The sequence below is a fragment of the Solanum dulcamara genome, chromosome 9, assembly GCF_947179165.1.
Source record: "Solanum dulcamara chromosome 9, daSolDulc1.2, whole genome shotgun sequence".
NCBI classification, from domain to species: Eukaryota; Viridiplantae; Streptophyta; class Magnoliopsida; order Solanales; family Solanaceae; genus Solanum; species Solanum dulcamara.
Window position 1 is genome coordinate 64,579,149 of NC_077245.1, and position 19,111 is coordinate 64,598,259.

Here is a 19,111-nt window from a genome sequence, read left to right on the forward strand (position 1 = left end):
ACTTATGTTCTATTTGAGATTTTGCTTTCGTATCTTGATTTAGCTTTATTTCTTATTTACCTTATGTATGCTCATTTATGTTATGCTAAGAGGTTTGGTTGGGGTCATTCGGGATTCTAATCGCCTTGTTACGACTAGGCCCTAGGTTGGGGTCGTGACAATGTGCTAGTTTGAAGCTGACCCTAGTAAAAACTCATATCAAAACTCAATCAGTAAGGACACTTCCAACTAAAGTTTGTACTAGGAGTCTTGTATGACCTTAATTCATATCTAATGCACTCCCACACTAAAAAAATTGGTCTTAACATCTATTGACAATTAAATTTAAATTTCATCAGATTTGGGTCTATCTACACCTATCGAAAGGTTCAAATTTTAGCCAGAAGGTTTGATGTGCTACAATAGACAAAATAATTACTACCTCGACTCAAATTTATGTTGAAAAATAAATAAAAGTATGAAAACTCTTATGCCTTGACTATAAATATTGCAATAACAACAAAACAGATCGTTATAAATATATAATAAATAATAGATAATATAAAATATCACATGAAAATGTTAGATATCATTTGGCACGAAGATAAGGGACATTAATATCTGAATAAAATGATATATTATTTTTATTTATTTTATTTTTTATACTAAATTGATGAGATTATTTATTACATCTAACGCATTATAACTGATTTTATGAAATAAGTTTTTCTATCTCATTTCCATACCAACCACTTAGAGTTAAGATTAACAACCCCTAAATTTAACTAATAAAACATGAAAACATGGATAGTTTGTTTTTTAAGATAAACTCTTTTCGTATTGAACATAAAATCGCATGCGAAGAAATGCACAAGAAACAAGAATCAAGAATGAGTATATTCCTTGAATGATTATTGATCTAAGGCTAGTTTTCATTTGGGGGTCGGACATCTTTAGGACCCATTTGTGTATAATGAGCTGGATCTGACAAATTTGCACATACAATATGCCAAATCCTATTCAAGAACAACAAGTGTGATAAAAAAAAACATTTTTTTTTGAGATTTGCTGACCCAATAAGGAAAAACTGATGATTTTCAGATTTCCACGAAGAAAAGAAGAAGAAGAAGAAGGAGAAGGAAAAAAGAAAGATAAGTTTCAATCATGGTTTTCTCTAAAGATAATATGACAGGTATCATTTTGGCTCTTCTTTCAAGTGTGTTCATAGGGGCAAGTTTTATTATCAAGAAGAAAGGCCTTAGAAGAGCTGCCGTAGTCTCTGGTGTTAGAGCTGGTATGTGGGGTTCTATAAAGTTTTCATCTTTTCATATTCTTGTTGCTTGTTCTGTAGTATCAATCTGATTTTGAGTTTTCTTGGTTTTGTTTTGTAGGTTTTGGTGGGTATTCATATCTAATGGAGCCCCTATGGTGGATTGGAATGATCACAAGTAAGTTTTTCCCTTTTTGTTGGAGCCCCTATGGCCTATCCGACACAACTTCTATACTTTTCAAGCTAGGGTAATGTCTGTTTTCTGCACTTGTGGAATTGCACTGGGTTGTTGTTTGTTATTTCTGTTTTCTGCAGTCATATAACCTTAATTACAGCATTTGTTTATGTATTTCAATGTTTGATAAAGTGCTGCTGCTAGAAAGGACTGGTAGAAGTGTATATTTGAATATAATTTGTTGATAATTTGATCTGGGAAGTTAAGTTTAATGATTGATTAGTGTGTTTCTTTTTTCGACTTTGGAGTTATTTGTCAACCAACTCTCTATCCTATTGGTGCTACTTATTTGTTTCATGTTTCTCCTAATCGAAGTAAGGTGTGGCCAAGGTCTAGTGTTTTCTTTCTTGGCCATTGGCTGACTGTCCATAGAATTTTATTGTTTTCTTTTTGGCTTTTCATAGTGATAGTCGGAGAGATTGCGAATTTTGTGGCATATGCTTTTGCTCCGGCGGTTCTTGTCACTCCTCTAGGTGCATTGAGTATAATTGTCAGGTGTGTAATCTTGGTAATAGTGTATATCATTGTTTATGGTAAGAGTTGAGATGTGCTTCTGGTTGCTTAACCGGTTTTATGGACAAAAACTCTTGTAGTGCTGTATTGGCTCAGATTATTTTGAAGGAAAAGTTGCATCCGCTTGGAATTTTGGGTTGTGTGCTGTGCATTGCTGGTTCTATTGTGATAGTTGTCCATGCACCACAGGAGCATCCTATCTCTTCTGTCAAAGAAATATGGTACATGGCAACTCAGAAAGGTGAAATGCTTCCATCATGACCAAATCCTCTAGTTCCTTTGGAACCATCTACACTTTCTAACTTCATTTCCTTTTCTGTTCCAGCATTTTTGCTCTACATGGGATCGGTGATTGTCTTGGTTTTTATTCTTGTATTCTACTTTGCTCCTCAATGTGGACACTCAAATGTCCTTGTTTTCACTGGAATCTGCTCATTGATGGGTTCTCTCTCGGTATAACTTTGAATCGAGTTTTCTTGCCTTCTGGGCTATCATTTAAATGCTTAACTTCCAAAAATCTTATGTTGGTTAGTCAATAACCAAAAACTCTGTAATTGTTTGCATAGGTGCACTAGAGTTTATGTCCCTCTATTATGTTTATTGTGCAGGTTATGAGTGTTAAAGCCCTTGGTACTTCACTGAAGTTAACTGTTGAGGGAAAGAACCAGCTGATCTATCCGGAAACCTGGATTTTTATGTTTGTTGTGGCAGTTTGTGTCGTTACACAAATGAACTATCTCAATAAGGTGAGTGGCTGCTATTCTAACTAATTTTTGTAATGAAACATGTTTTGTCTACAAACTTACTCTTTAAATTGAACTGTTAATTCATCCTTCGAGATTCTAAGAGTGCTGACATTTTTCAGCTCAACCTGTTGGCCTGTTCTTTCTTTAAATTCCTTGTTTCATTTCCTTCTGCCCCTCTTTTTTTGTGGATCTTGTGTTTTTCCTGTTTATTCATTTATAGAAGTAAGAACTAGGTGACAGTGTGAAAACTATGACACTACAAGGATTTAGGTTAGTGTTTTGGGAAAATATCCCTGTTAGTACCTTCTTTGTTTTTTTAGAAATGGTAACTTTTTTTATCTATATATCCACAGGTATACTAAATCAAAGTGCAGTCCCCCTTCCAAAAGTGTTACAATCTAGGATGCCTATTTGTACATTTTGTTACGAACTGTCTAAAACATCAAAAATATCTTCAGTCTGTCCTAACACTTTTTGTTCACACCAAAAGTAATACAAAGCCAGGCAGTTCATCTTAAAATTCTGTAAGTTGCTCTGCTTGCCTCAAAACATCTTTGATTTCTTTGTTTCCACACTGTCCACCATCTTTGATTGCTTGCCCTGTTAGAACTTCTCTTACTGATATTTAATTAAAGAAAATATCAATAAAACTAAGAAAGAAACTGTCGTTTAAGTGATCCTTGCTCTGGGGCCTGGTTCATCAAGTTTTGGTTCAATTTTTTTATATTTACGTTAATCTGGTATTAGGTTTAGTTTCTTGAGAATATTTCTGTTTGCCTGATATTTTCCCCCCTTAACTTGCTATTTTCTCAAGTCTAAAGGAAGTTCTAAGTATTTTTCCGAGTAATGTTTTTTTTTAATCTGAAGTCTTGCTTTTTTGTATATTAGTCTCATCTTGCTCATCTTGGAACCAATGAATTGGCAGCTTATGACACTTAATTCCTTTTCAATCTGGATGATAGATGAGTTTATGCAAATCTTTGCTGCTTCTTTGCTAATTAATCAAGGTTTTTCCAGTCAAGTATAGTTGATAATCCCATTTTCGAATATGAATTTGAATAGATTCTCTTTATTATTCTAAATATAGCTTTACTGTCAGACGTTATGCCCAAGGAAAGATAGATGAAACTTCTCAACTGTTTTTTTTGTCTCCCTTTATCGGCTTTTTTCTTTTTCAATAAAGTAATAGTTTATTGGTGTTGTGGGGGAACACCCTATACGAGACAGTGTTGTGAAAAGGCGCCGAAGCGCTCGCTTTAAGCGTGAAGCGAAGCGAGGCGAGGCACTAGCGCTTCAACACCGTGAAGCGAAGCGATTTCAAAAAAGCGTGCGCTCCATGGGAGAAGCGAGAAGCACGCTTCATCTAGAACCGAGAAAAAAGCTCGCTTTTTTAAAAAAAGCGGCACTAGGGTTTTTTTTAAAAAAAAAACTGTAAAACTTATAATTAATTGTTCCAAGCTGCTGCGACTTCTTCTTCAACTTCGACAGTTCAACCAGGTTAGTTTTTCTTCTTCTCTTCTTCTGTTCGTCTCTTTCTATTTCTATTTTTATTTCCATTCAACAGTTCTGCCGTTTGCGCAACTGCTGCGATGTTCTTCTCTTCATCTCTTCTTCTTTTTCTATTTCTGCGCAACTGCCGTCTGCGAAGAATTATTTTTTTCAAGTTTTTATTCAGCAGTATGGCCATTTTTTTTTGAAGATAAAGCATATGCTTTGTTTTTTTTTCCACATAGTCTGGCTGCTTTATTTTTATTTTTTTAATTTTGCTGCAGTTGCTCTTTTAATTTTGCTGCAGCTGCTCTGTTATTGTTTTGACAATTTGACTTGTGTGACTGAATTATTATTCTATTTTTTCTTTGTAGTAAGTTGTATTTTCTTAATGGCACAAAAAAGGAATCCATCTTGGGCATATGGAATTGCCATGGAAAGTAACACAAAAATTAAATGTGTTTTTTTTGATATGACATATAATGGCGGAATATTTCGTCACAAGAAGCATCTTATTGGTGGTTATAAGATGTTAAAGTGTGTCCAAAGGTCCCGAATAGTGTGAAGGAAGAAATAAAAGAGTATTTTACGGAAAAAAATGAATTTAAAACTCAAATGAATCCTGAAGCATCCATGGTTAATCTTGTTGATGATGATGAAATGGATGATGAAGTTGAAGTGAATATGCCAATGGGGCATATTTTATTATCTATGCATATTTTATATTTTATATTTTATATTTTTATACTAAATAGTGCTTTTTCTGAAAAAAGCATGCGCTTCGCTTCTCGCTTCTGTGAAGCGATGTCACGACCCAAAAACTGAGGTCATGATGGCACACATCTCAAAACCCAATCTGATGTGTAACCCTAAAAATAAAAATCATACAAGACTCCCAAAGGGAAAAGTGATTCCACGATTTAAATAAAAAGAAAAAAAAACAATGAAGAAATTATCCCAAAACCTGGTGTCATAAGTATAAAGAGCATCTAATACAAGGTTCGAATCTGAAGATACAACATAAGTCTCTGAATGATACAAAAGACTGAAAAATAAAGATAGACTAGTGACGATCCGAATTCTGGGACCTCACCATTAATCTGAGAATTACACAATCCGCTAGAATATTAACTGCCACGTGGGGTACCCCGACTAGTATCTGCATCAAAAAGGGACACAGAAGTAGGGGTGAGTACAATTCACATGTACTCAGTAGGTTTTAGCTGACTGAGTATAAGGAATTAATCAAACCTATGAAATAAACTAAGGAACGCTTCCACCTGCATATAGAAAAGTCCCACTTCGGCATCGGTGCCGCCAGTTTATATATATAGTGGCACGAATAAAGTATAATAACAACTCATAATCATAATTAATCAAATAATTCAAGCAGCACAAATGTCAATGCAATGCAATGCAATATGATGATGCAATGATGTGGTGGTACGGTGGAATCAAGACTGTCGCACAGCCTGTCGTATACACCTGCCGAGCTGTGCTACCAAGCAGGACCCATGGGGGTCTCGCAGACCATATACCTCAATCACAATATCTCATTATCCTTGCCACCTCCTCGTGGTCAAGGGATCACAATGCATCCACTACCCTGTCGGAAAACTGCCTCGGTCAGGGACTCAAGATACAAAGGTTAGGATCACAATGCATCCACTACCCTACCGGAAAACTACCTCGGTCAGGGACTCAAGATACAAAGGTTGGGATCACAATGCATCCACTACCCTGCCGGAAAACTGCCTCGGTCAGGGACTCAAGATACAAAGGTTTAAAGGTGTTTCATTTTCTTTCTCAAAAAGAATTTCCATATTTCTCAACTTCCCATGTTTCATGATGTGATGAATGAGGATGAATGCATCAAAACACATATGCATGGAAGTAATAATCAACTCACATGTGGTATAATGTTCAAAGTTCTCAAAACTTAACCTACACATGATATTCACCCTCAATAAATAGTAACGGGAAGCACACACTTTCATTTAAATATTCACCCCTTTCTCAACAATATTTCAATACTCAAGTATGCTCAAAACCCCCAACTCAATCTCTCAGGCGGCATCACAAGTCAAATAATATACTCAAGCCTCTCTCTTAGGCAAATCATAATTCACATGCTCTCAAAGCAAATAAGATAACAAATAAGGCCCCCACACGGGCTATGTAATACAAATAAACCCCGTCACGGCAACACATTAATAAATAAACCTCCACACGGACATCATAATATATATAACATTCTCAACTCATACTACAACCCCATCCCAAAGTCTATAACATATGAATGACTAATTACCCCACCTCAATCTCAAAGAAAGATAGCCAAACCTACCTCAATTGCCGAAACCGCACTCGAATACCTCCACCGGACAAGCAACTCTCGAATTCAGCGCTCGAAATGACAACCCACTATCAACAATGACACATACACGTCACAAGGAGTCCAATGACACCCATATTGATAGGTTTCGAAACCGGGGGTAAAATGGTCCAAAAATTAACTATTTTCGAAAAGGGTCAAATCTGTAAATTTATTGAACAATCCCATTCTATTGGTAATAAGGAACTCATGGTTGAAAAACCCATAAAAATAGAGCTCAAAACGAGTTGGAAATCACAATTTTCCTTAAATTCGGATTAGGGAAGAAACAAGGATTTTTGGGTTTGAAACTAAAATTTAAGAGTTAAAATCGTCAAAAACTTAATGAAAAAGGAAGGTTTTAGGTCAAAAATCACTTACCCAACACTTTGCCTCGAAAATCTCTTCTCAAATCACCTCAAGGAGTTCAAGAACTCAAACAAATATTGAAAAATATTGAAATGAGAAGAAAGGGGCATTTTCTGCCCAAAAAGTTACTGTTCACGCGTGTTACTGTTCACGCGTGTTTTGTACAAATTTACGAAAATCACCCTCAAGGTCATTACAATATCCACCACTAAAAAGGATGTTCGTCCTCGAACATAAGATAAAATAAAGTACCTGGGGTCTCAAAAAGCTGAGGGTATCGAGCCTGCATATCAGACTCTAACTCCCAAGTCGCCTCCTCAGCAGGCCGATGCTGCCACTGCACCTTGACCGAAGCGACCTTCTTGGTCCTGAGTTACGAAGCCGCCTATCTAGAATAACTGTCGGCTTCTCCTCATAAGTCAAATCCGGACTCAACTCTACCGCATCATAAGAAATCACATGAGACTCATCCGGTATGTACTTGCGAAGCATGGAAACATGAAACACCGGATGGACAGCTGACAATTTAGGGGGTAAGGCCAACTTATACGCCACTCCACCTACTCTCCTCAGGATTTCAAACGGGCCAACAAACCTTGGGCTAAGCTTGCCCTTCTTTCCGAACCTCATCACACCCTTCATGGGCGATATTTTAAGCCACACGCAATCACCCACCATGAACTCTAAGGGACGAACCCTCCTATCAGCATAACTCTTCTGACGACTCTGAGCTGTCAATAGTCGACCCTGAATCAAACGTACCCGCTCCACAGCATCCCTAAGTAAGTCAGTATCCAATGCATCAACCGCAACAGAATCAAACCATCCAATGGGTGATCGACACCTACGACCATACAATGCCTCAAATGGTGCCATTTGAATGCTGGAGTGATAACTGTTATTATAGGCAAACTCTGCTAAGGGCAAGTGTTGGTCCCATCGGGCACCAAAATCAATCACACAGGCCCTAAGCATATCCTCCAACACCTGAATAGTCCGTTCAGACTGACCATCGGTTTGGGGATGAAATGCTGAACTCATCTCTAGTCGCGTACCCAAACCACGCTGTAATGCCTTCCAAAAGTGAGAGGTGAACACTGAACCCCGATCCGATACAATAGAGATAGGCACCCCATGCAGCCTAACAATCTCACGAAGATAGATCCTAGCTAACTGATCCGCATTGTAGCTAGTCTTCACCGGAAGGAAATGGCTGATTTGGTCAATCGATCCACAATCACCCAGACAGAGTCATACTTACCCAATGCCATGGGTAATCCAGACACGAAGTCCATAGTGATACGCTCCCATTTCCACTCAGGAATGGGCATCCTTTGCATAGGACCACCCGGTTTCTGATGCTCATACTTCACTTGTTGGCAATTTAGACACTTAGCCACAAAATCAATAATGTCTCTCTTCATGCCACACCACCAATAGTGTTGTTTCAAGTCATGAAACATCTTTGCCACTCCCGGGTGAATCGAATACTTGGAACAATGAGCCTCCTCTAATATCATACGTACCCATTCACTAACCTTGGGCACACAAATGCGACCATTAATCCTCAAAACTCCTTCCTGATCAAGAGAGACTGATTTTGCTTCACCACTCAACACTTTGTCTCGAATGGCCCTCAACTTTTCATCTTCAAATTGGTGTGTACGAATCTGGTCCATCAAAGTAGACCTAGCCTCCACAAATGCCAAAATACCATGATGTGTAGAAATATCCAGTCGGACCAACTGTCTAGCCAATGACTGAACCTCCAACGCCAAAGGCCTCTCCACAGCCTTAAGAAAGGCCAAACTACCCATGCTAGATGCTTTGCGACTCAGGGCATCCGCTACCACATTAGCTTTGCCCGGATGATAAAGTATGGTAATGTCATAGTCTTTCAATAACTCTAACCACCTACGCTGCCGCATGTTCAGATTCGGCTGAGAAAAGATATACTTAAGGCTACGGTGGTCAGTATAGACCTCGCAATGCACTCCATAGAGATAATGCCTCCACAACTTCAGAACAAACACCACTGCTGCTAACTCTAAGTCGTGGGTAGGATAGTTCTTCTCATGAACCTTCAACTGACGAGAAGCATAAGCTATAACTCTACCTTTTTGCATCAATACACCACCCATGCCGACTCCCGAAGCATCACAAAACACAATAAATGCCACGCCCTCCTCGGGTAAGGCTAGAATAGGTGCTGAAGTCAATAATTCCTTGAGCTTTTGAAAGCTCGCCTCACACTCATCAGTCCACTGAAATGCCACGGTCTTTTGAGTTAGCCTAGTCAATGGGGCTGCAATAGAAGAGAATCCTTGAACAAACCGACGATAGTAGCCTGCCAACCCAATAAAATTCCGAATCTCGGTAACCGAAGTAGGCCTAACCCAATCACGAACCGCTGCAACTTTGGCTGGATCAACCATAATACCATCCTTGGTCACTATATGACCCAAGAATGTCACGGACTCAAGCCAAAACTCACATTTGGAGAATTTTGCATACAACTTCTCCTCTCTCAATCTCTGAAGGACTGTCCTCAGGTGCCTAACATGATCCGCCTCATTCTTGGAATAAACCAAGATGTCATCAATAAACACAATCACAAACGAGTCCAAATAAGGTCGAAATACCCGGTTCATCAACTCCATAAAAGCAGCCGGGGCATTAGTCAACCCGAAGGACATAACCACAAACTCATAATGCCCATAACGAGTCCTGAATGCAGTCTTCGGGATGTCAGATTCTCGAACTCTCAACTGATGGTAACCCGACCTCAAATCAATCTTTGAGAACACCGATGCACCTTGAAGCTGGTCAAATAAATCATCAATGCGAGGGAGAGGATACTTGTTCTTGATAGTGACTTTGTTCAACTGTCGATAGTCAATACACATCCTCATAGTACCATCTTTCTTCTTCACAAATAAAACCGGTGCACCCCACGGTGATACACTAGGTCTAATAAACCCTTTCTTTAATAAATCTTCCAATTGTTCTTTCAACTCTTTCAATTCTGCCGGAGCCATCCGATAAGGAGAAATAGAGATGGGTTTAGTGTCATGCTCCAAATCAATCACAAAATCGATATCACGATCAGGAGGAACTCCCGGCAAGTCTGTAGGAAATACATCCATAAACTCTCTCACCACCCTCGTAGTCTCTCTATGAGATGACTCCGTGGTGAGATCACGTACATGAGCCAAATAAGACAAACAACCCTTATCCATCAAGCGACGAGCACGAATATAAGATATCACCCCCTTAGGATATGAACTCGGATTACCCTTCCATACTAAGCTAGGTAAACCGGGATAAGCTAAGGTCACAGTCTTTGCATAACAATCTAATATAGCATGATAAGGAGATAACCAGTCCATACCCAATATCACATCAAAATCAAGCATGTCTAATAAAATCAAGTCTGCACGGGTCTCTCTACCCGAAAATATCACCAAACATCCCTTGTATACCCGATCCACTACTAAAGATTTACCTATTGGGGTAGAAATAGTAATAGGCACAATAAGGGACTCACTCACATAATCAATACCCACATCAAAATAAGTCGACACATAAGAATAGGTAGACCCTGGGTCAAATAATACTGAAGCAGAACGATGGCAAACTGGAACAATACCTGTAATAACTGCATCAGAGGCTTCTGCCTCATATCTACCCGGTATAGCATAGCATAACTGACGGTCACCCTTAGCCTGCGAACCACCACGAGCACCACCTCGTACTCTACCCCTAGCACCATAGGTGCCACCTCTAGTATTCTGCGAAGAACCTCGAACAGTTGGAGCATCTATAGAACGAACAACTGGTGCCCCAGGCCATCCATTAGAAGGAGCACGTTTGGGGCAATCTTGGGCCTTATGCCCAAACTCATCACACACATAACAACCTCGAGGACCTGAACTCCGTGGGGAATAACTAGAAGTGTCAAAACGACCTCCGGAGCTCGAAGAACCCTGAATAGCTGCCTGGACTGGTCTGCCCTGATAACCATGGGTTCCTGAACCCGAATATTCTCTACCCTTGGAGGAATGATCGCTGAATTGACCCTGTCGACGGAACCTCTTGGCCCCGCCCTGTCTAGCACGTCGGATACTCTCTATCATCCTGGCATGATCAATAATACTCTGAAACGTACCCCCAGACAGTACAAGAGAGGTTGTAGCCTCCTGGAGATAACCGGCGAATCCCTTCACTAGTTTGCGAATCCGCTCGAATTCGGTGGGAATACTCGACATAGCATAACGAGATAACTCATGGAAGCGAGTCTCGTACTCAGATACAGATAGGGAGCCCTGCTCCAGTCTGTCAAACTCATCCCTACGCTGATCACGAAGGCTATATGGCACAAATCTCTCAAGGAACACCTCAGTAAACTGTTCCCAACTCATCATAGGAGAACCAATAGGTCTATGAGCAAGAACTGACCTCCACCATTCTTTGGCCACTCCCGCAAATTGATATGAAGTGTAAGCAACTCCATGTGCCTCTAAAATGCCTAGGTTAAACAACCTATCTTGACACTCAGTCAAAAAGTCATAGGCTTTCTCTCCGGCTTTACCATCAAACCTTGGAGGTGCCAATCGAACGAACCTCTCGAAACTCTTCTGCTCAGCTACCGACATGGCAGCATTAGCAGAAACTGGCGGAGCTGCAAATCTCGGAGGTGCAATAGAAGGCATTGAAGATGAACCAGGAGTCTGAAATCCTACACTAGGCCCCTGAACTGGCGGTGTAGCACCAACTGTGATAGGAGAACCTATAGTACCTGAAATAATACCAGAGGTAGGAGCACCATCCAGTCTAGCCAATAATCGAACCAATAGCTCCTGAAGCATCGGAGTACTATCGGGAACCACAGGAGGCTGGGATGGCCTTTCCTCCTCAGTCTTCTGCTCTAAGTCATCCTCATGCTCATACATGGGCTCAGGTGATAGCTCTCTAGCTCGTCCATGAGCAGGTGCCGCTCCCCTTGCTCGGCCTCGTCCCCTGACTCCACCACGTCCTCTACCTCGCCCACGTACTGGGGCTTGAGCAGCAGGTGCAGCCTCACCCTCAGTAATTGTGGCTCTAGTCCTCACCATCTGCGCAGAAGGAATAGATCAGAGGTATACAACACTTGATATGAATAAATCGCACGAAGGGAGTAAAAAGAAAGAAATTCTCCTATTAAGTATCTTGTAGCCTCTCGAAGATAAGTACGGACGTCTACGTACCGATCCGCAAGACTCTACTAGACACCCTGCTCTTTAACTTATAAGACCGGTGAACCTAGTGCTCTGATACCAATTGTCACGACCCAAAAACTGAGGTCATGATGGCACACATCTCAAAACCCAATCTGATGTGTAACCCTAAAAATAAAAATCATACAAGACTCCCAAAGGGAAAAGTGATTCCACGATTTAAATAAAAAGAAAAAAAAACAATGAAGAAATTATTCCAAAACCTGGTGTCATAAGTATAAAGAGCATCTAATACAAGGTTCGAATCTGAAGATACAACATAAGTCTCTGAATGATACAAAAGACTGAAAAATAAAGATAGACTAGTGACGATCCGAATTCTGGGACCTCACCATTAATCTGAGAATTACACAATCCGCTAGAATATTAACTGCCACGTGGGGTACCCCGACTAGTATCTGCATCAAAAAGGGACACAGAAGTAGGGGTGAGTACAATTCACATGTACTCAGTAGGTTTTAGCTGACTGAGTATAAGGAATTAATCAAACCTATGAAATAAACTAAGGAACGCTTCCACCTGCATATAGAAAAGTCCCACTTCGGCATCGGTGCCGCCAGTTTATATATATAGTGGCACGAATAAAGTATAATAACAACTCATAATCATAATTAATCAAATAATTCAAGCAGCACAAATGTCAATGCAATGCAATGCAATATGATGATGCAATGATGTGGTGGTACGGTGGAATCAAGACTCTCGCACAGCCTGTCGTATACACCTGCCGAGCTGTGCTACCAAGCAGGACCCATGGGGGTCTCGCAGACCATATACCTCAATCACAATATCTCATTATCCTTGCCACCTCCTCGTGGTCAAGGGATCACAATGCATCCACTACCCTGTCGGAAAACTGCCTCGGTCAGGGACTCAAGATACAAAGGTTAGGATCACAATGCATCCACTACCCTACCGGAAAACTACCTCGGTCAGGGACTCAAGATACAAAGGTTGGGATCACAATGCATCCACTACCCTGCCGGAAAACTGCCTCGGTCAGGGACTCAAGATACAAAGGTTTAAAGGTGTTTCATTTTCTTTCTCAAAAAGAATTTCCATATTTCTCAACTTCCCATGTTTCATGATGTGATGAATGAGGATGAATGCATCAAAACACATATGCATGGAAGTAATAATCAACTCACATGTGGTATAATGTTCAAAGTTCTCAAAACTTAACCTACACATGATATTCACCCTCAATAAATAGTAACGGGAAGCACACACTTTCATTTAAATATTCACCCCTTTCTCAACAATATTTCAATACTCAAGTATGCTCAAAACCCCCAACTCAATCTCTCAGGCGGCATCACAAGTCAAATAATATACTCAAGCCTCTCTCTTAGGCAAATCATAATTCACATGCTCTCAAAGCAAATAAGATAACAAATAAGGCCCCCACACGGGCTATGTAATACAAATAAACCCCGTCACGGCAACACATTAATAAATAAACCTCCACACGGACATCATAATATATATAACATTCTCAACTCATACTACAACCCCATCCCAAAGTCTATAACATATGAATGACTAATTACCCCACCTCAATCTCAAAGAAAGATAGCCAAACCTACCTCAATTGCCGAAACCGCACTCGAATACCTCCACCGGACAAGCAACTCTCGAATTCAGCGCTCGAAATGACAACCCACTATCAACAATGACACATACACGTCACAAGGAGTCCAATGACACCCATATTGATAGGTTTCGAAACCGGGGGTAAAATGGTCCAAAAATTAACTATTTTCGAAAAGGGTCAAATCTGTAAATTTATTGAACAATCCCATTCTATTGGTAATAAGGAACTCATGGTTGAAAAACCCATAAAAATAGAGCTCAAAACGAGTTGGAAATCACAATTTTCCTTAAATTCGGATTAGGGAAGAAACAAGGATTTTTGGGGTTTGAAACTAAAATTTAAGAGTTAAAATCGTCAAAAACTTAATGAAAAAGGAAGGTTTTAGGTCAAAAATCACTTACCCAACACTTTGCCTCGAAAATCTCTTCTCAAATCACCTCAAGGAGTTCAAGAACTCAAACAAATGTTGAAAAATATTGAAATGAGAAGAAAGGGGCATTTTCTGCCCAAAAAGTTACTGTTCATGCGTGTTACTGTTCACGCGTGTTTTGTACAAATTTACGAAAATCACCCTCAAGGTCATTACAAGCGAGCCCCTGTCGCTTTTTTCCGCTTCTCGCTTCTCAAAACACTGATACGAGAAGTATATCAAAAAAGTAGTTTACTTACCTGACAATGTGATTATCTACGAAAGGCATCCAGCTATACTAGCAGGAACCTCACGGGTGCTCCAAAAGTTGATCAAAAACAGAAAGCATGCTCTAATCTGTACAAAGTTGTATTCCTCCCTGTTAAAAGCTCTTCTTTATTGTGCTGTTATTTATCAGTAGACTATTTATTTCATCAGATAAGTACAAGGAACTTCTATTTCCTACATTGCAAGTCATGAAAGATAGGCTTTCTCAAGAAGTTTATGCTTTCAGATTATTGCTAATGATGAATAGAAAAAATATTACTATTATCTTGATCAGTAGAAGATTATAAGTTTGAGCTTTTTTAAATATAGAACTTCCCTCAAACAATGCCAAAACCATTTCATGCAACTGAAATATTTTATGGAAGGTGCAATTGATGAGTTAATTTTTATCAAAATGAAATCATTTATCATGATAGTAACTTATATGTCTGTTGATAATCTTAATTCTGTCCTTGGTTGTAGTATACTGAATGATATCACCAAATTACATTAACAATGAAGAAGTGACAGAAGAATTTCACGAAAGTTGGCGAATCAATGTCATCTATCTCTTGAGAAAACAGTTTCAAGATAAAGACTCTAAAATGCCAAATTTTCTTCTGCATATAATGCAAAAATAACATACCCAGAGTAATCCCACAAGTGGGGTATGGGGAAGGTAAGATGTATGTAGACCTTACTCTTACCTTGTGGGGTAAAGAGGCCGTTTTCAATAGGCCCTCAGCTCAAAAAGAGTAAGTTTTCGAAGCAGGAATGCAAGACTAATATGACAAAAAAATAGCAAGATACAAAGCAAATGAAGCAACACGTACTAATATGTATTAAAAGAATAAGAGACTACGCGACTACTAAATAGCCCCCGACCTCTACCAGATAAAGTGCGACAACAGTCTGTTACTTACTAGCCTTATTCCCTAGTCCTCGGCCTCCAAACCTTCCTATCTATGGTCATATCCTCAGTATACCGGAGTTGTTTTATGTCATGTATAATCACTTCCTTCAATTCTTTTTTAGCCTACTCCTACCTCTCCTAATTTCTGTTACAGCCAACCTCTCCCACCTCCTTATTGGCACATTCACGCACATCTTCTTCACATGGCTGAACAATCTTAACCTCGCTTCCCTCATCTTGTCTGCCACAGAGGCCATTTCCACCTTGCTTCGTATAACTTCGTTTCTAATCATATATCTCCTAGTATGCTCACGCATCCATCTGAGTATTTGCATCTCTGTTGCCTTCATCTTATGAACGTGGACGTTTTGACTGGCCAACACTCTACTCCATACAACAAAGTTGGTCTAACAACTACCTTGTAGAACTTACCTTTTTGCCTTGGCGACACATTCTTATTACATAGTACCTCGGAGATGAGCCTTCGGTTCACCCACCCCGCTCCAATACACTGTGCGGCATCCTCATCAATCTCCCCGTCTTTTTGGATTATCGACCCAAAATACTTGAAACTTCTTCTCTTGGGTATGAATTTCACATCGATCTTCACTTCCACCTCTGCTTCATATGTTATGTCACTGAACTTGCACTCTAGGTACTCTATTTTAGTCCTGCTCAACCTGAAACCTGTAGACTCTAGGGCATGTCTTCAAGCTTCCATCCTATCATTAACTCCATCGCGCGTTTTGTCAATCAATACTATGTCATTTGCGAATAACATGCACCACAAAACCTCCGCTTGAATATGCCATGTCAATTCGTCCATCATCAAGGCAAATAGGAATGAGCTAAGGGATGTCCCCTAGTGCAACCCCATCATGACTGTCAACCGGGAAGTGTTCTAAGTCACCTCCCACTGTTCTAACCCCGATCTTGGCTCCATCATACATGTCCTTAGTTGCCCTAATGTAAGCCATAGGTACACCTTTAGACTCCAAACAACCTCCCTGGGGACTTTATAGTAACCCTTTTTTAGGTCAGTGAACACCATGTGTAAGTCTCTCTTCCTATCCCTACACTGCTCCAACAATCTCCTTACAAAGTGAATGACTTCTACATATATTGCAACAGCTTAAAACTTTAAGATGTGTTACTTGATTGCTTGGGGGGTGGGTGGATGGGGAGTAGGGGAGGGACTAGGTCGTGTTGTGGAAGTACCAAGAGTCTTTAGTTTCTTAATAGCTTTAGATTTAAAGGGTGTCTTTGATTTCTTAATAGAAGAAATTTAGCTTTAAAGTGTGTCTGAATTGTTAATTTCAGAATTATACTGCTAACTGGAATATTTTAGATTTCCTATATGTCTAGGATTGCGGATAATATTGGTAATCTAATAATTTTTGCAAGTTTATTAGGTCAGATTAGATATTTTTCCTTTTCCTCCTTTTGATAGTCTGATTGAAGAGTTTCAAATTAGCTTCTAGATGCTATGATTTCATGAACACTTTTCTTATTAGAGAAGTCATATTACAGGTTTTCTTTCTTTATCAATCTTGAGAAGCTGCTTCACCTTTTAGACATTACTCTAGTTGCTTGATCATGGATTTCTTCAGTGTCCTTCTAATTTGTAGTGTATATTGCAGCTCGATCTTGTTGAGTTCCAAGAAAACTTTGTGCTTTTTTGGGTAGTTTATGCAGCCTTTTCTTGAAAATGTAGTAGTTATTCTTGAATTTATTTCCTTTGGAGTATCAATCTTAAATGGTGTGATAGAGTCGTCCTGTTTAATCCTGATTCCTGGTTTCTAGGGTAAAGTCATGTATAGAGCAGACTATTTTGCATCTACCTTCATCAAGCAATATTTAGCTGGTATCATGAAAAAGCTGGTCAATCATTTCTCTGCTTTAACACCTTTTTTGCTTTCCATGTTTCAGGCCCTTGATACCTTCAATACTGCTGTTGTCTCTCCTATATACTATGTTATGTTCACAACACTAACAATCGTTGCCAGTGTCATCATGTTTAAGGTGTAGCATCTACCTTTTTTCTTCTTGTTGCTTCGCTTTGAGCTTGTTTCTAGAGAATGATGAGTACAATTAGAGTTCATCCACTTATTGGGAGTCCCAAACTTTATACCTTAGAATGCCATGGACATTCACCACAATTGCATGACTTGGAAATACCAACAACAACTACATTATGTGGAACAGGAACACCATGATTATTTGTCCAAAACTTTGAAGCCATGCTTATCGATCTATCTGTACTATGAGCCCGTTTGGATGGGCTTTATGGTCAAAACCAACTTAAAGCCCCTTTTTAGCTTTTGGACGTGTTGCCTAATGCTAACTTTAAGCCATAAAGTTCTTAAAGTGAGTCAAAAATGAAAAGTTAGGATTTCTAACTTTTTTTTTCCAAGTGCTTAAAGCCATTTTGTTTGACCATGAAAATTACTTTTATATCCCTTATATTTTAACTAAATTCCCAAACTACCCTTTTTATTCTTTTAACCCTAAAATTCAAACACTTATTTTCAACATAAGCTCTTTTATCCAAACACTCAACTGCTTATTTATAAAAATAACTTTCAGCACTTCAAAGTTCTAAAAGCACTTCATACATAAAAGTTACTTTTTTTAAGCTCATCCAAACAGGCTCTATATTATGTAGGACTGGGATGGCCAGAGCACTGGGAGCATTATATCAGAAATATGTGGTTTCATCGTTGTGCTCTCTGGAACCATCTTGTTGCACGTTACCAAAGATGTGGAAAGAAGTTCATCTTTCAGAGGTGCACTTTCATCATCCTAATATTTATGAAAACCTGATGTTCTTTTCTCTCTAGCCTTTAAATTACTACCAAAGAGTGCAGGTAATTACACACCTTCATCCCCTACGTTATCAACACGACTATGTAATTCAAATGGGGAATCACATAAGCATGAAGAAGAAGATGAATCGTACTCTGAGGAAGCCGATTCTAGAAGACAGGATCTCCAGGTTTAATATGATTGCTTTAGACAAGACCAAGACTTCTTTCATATTATGATAGGCCATGAGGAACCGTGATTTGCGGTTAGAAAGGTGAAGCATGCAACTGATAATCCATCTGAAACCTCCGAAGGTGCTAAAACGCCTCAGTTTCGTTTTCTATTGCATCTGATTGCAGCAGCAAGGTAAGGATTCCACAGGATCTTAAAGCAAGAGTTAGTGGAAAATCATCAAAAGTTGTCGCGGCCTGAAACTATACTGTTTGTCTATAGTTATAGGAGTTCCAAATATTGGTTTATTGTACATCATTAAGCATCAGAATCTAGAGTTAGGGGGATTGAGAAAGGTCTATAGAAGCAGAGTTGAATGATGAGAGCTTGCATAGGAGTTCTCTGTGCAAAACAAGTCATTTTGTGGTAGTTTTTGCACTGATTACGAGTGATATAGTTCATTTTAGTTTTTTATTCTTTTTTATGACCGTGGTGTCCAGGCTAGTTTTCTTCTTTTCTGTGTCCCTATTTTTACTGGAAGTGTTTTGTTTGTATAGCAATTTTTTTGATGTATTAGGTAGAGTCTTTGTTTATGTTTTCATTCTTTGGTGAACTTGAGATCACAAGATGTTTAATTGACTCCAATAACACTACATTTTTTTTTATCTCAAGTGATTTTTCACTTACTTCCCATGTAATGCA

General features: G+C 39.2%; 1 protein-coding gene across 2 annotated transcripts; it reads left to right on the forward strand.

Annotated features, from left to right (window-relative positions):
• The first annotated feature begins 803 nt into the window (after positions 1-803).
• LOC129902103 (probable magnesium transporter NIPA6) lies at positions 804-19,095 on the forward strand. Of its 2 annotated transcripts, none has more exons than XM_055977146.1 (9): positions 804-1,273; positions 1,371-1,427; positions 1,889-1,979; positions 2,078-2,238; positions 2,323-2,450; positions 2,606-2,743; positions 17,363-17,455; positions 18,083-18,219; positions 18,301-18,437. In XM_055977146.1, the coding sequence occupies exons 1-9, from the start codon at positions 1,144-1,146 to the stop codon at positions 18,302-18,304; spliced, it is 939 nt and encodes a 312-aa protein (XP_055833121.1). In that variant the 5' UTR covers positions 804-1,143; the 3' UTR covers positions 18,305-18,437. The 2 variants fall into 2 exon arrangements, with proteins under 2 accessions (XP_055833121.1, XP_055833120.1); XM_055977145.1 differs by having other exon boundaries at positions 809-1,273; positions 18,099-18,219; positions 18,301-19,095.
• The last annotated feature ends 16 nt before the right edge of the window (positions 19,096-19,111 follow it).

Bases quoted from the DNA above. Each gene is read 5' to 3' on its own strand.
- LOC129902103 (XM_055977145.1), top strand. From the start codon at position 1,144: ATGGTTTTCTCTAAAGATAATATGACAGGTATCATTTTGGCTCTTCTT. The intron at 1,980-2,077 runs GTGTGTAATCTT...AAACTCTTGTAG, and splicing joins GCATTGAGTATAATTGTCAG to TGCTGTATTGGCTCAGATTA. The intron at 18,220-18,300 runs GTGCACTTTCAT...CAAAGAGTGCAG, and splicing joins AAGAAGTTCATCTTTCAGAG to GTAATTACACACCTTCATCC.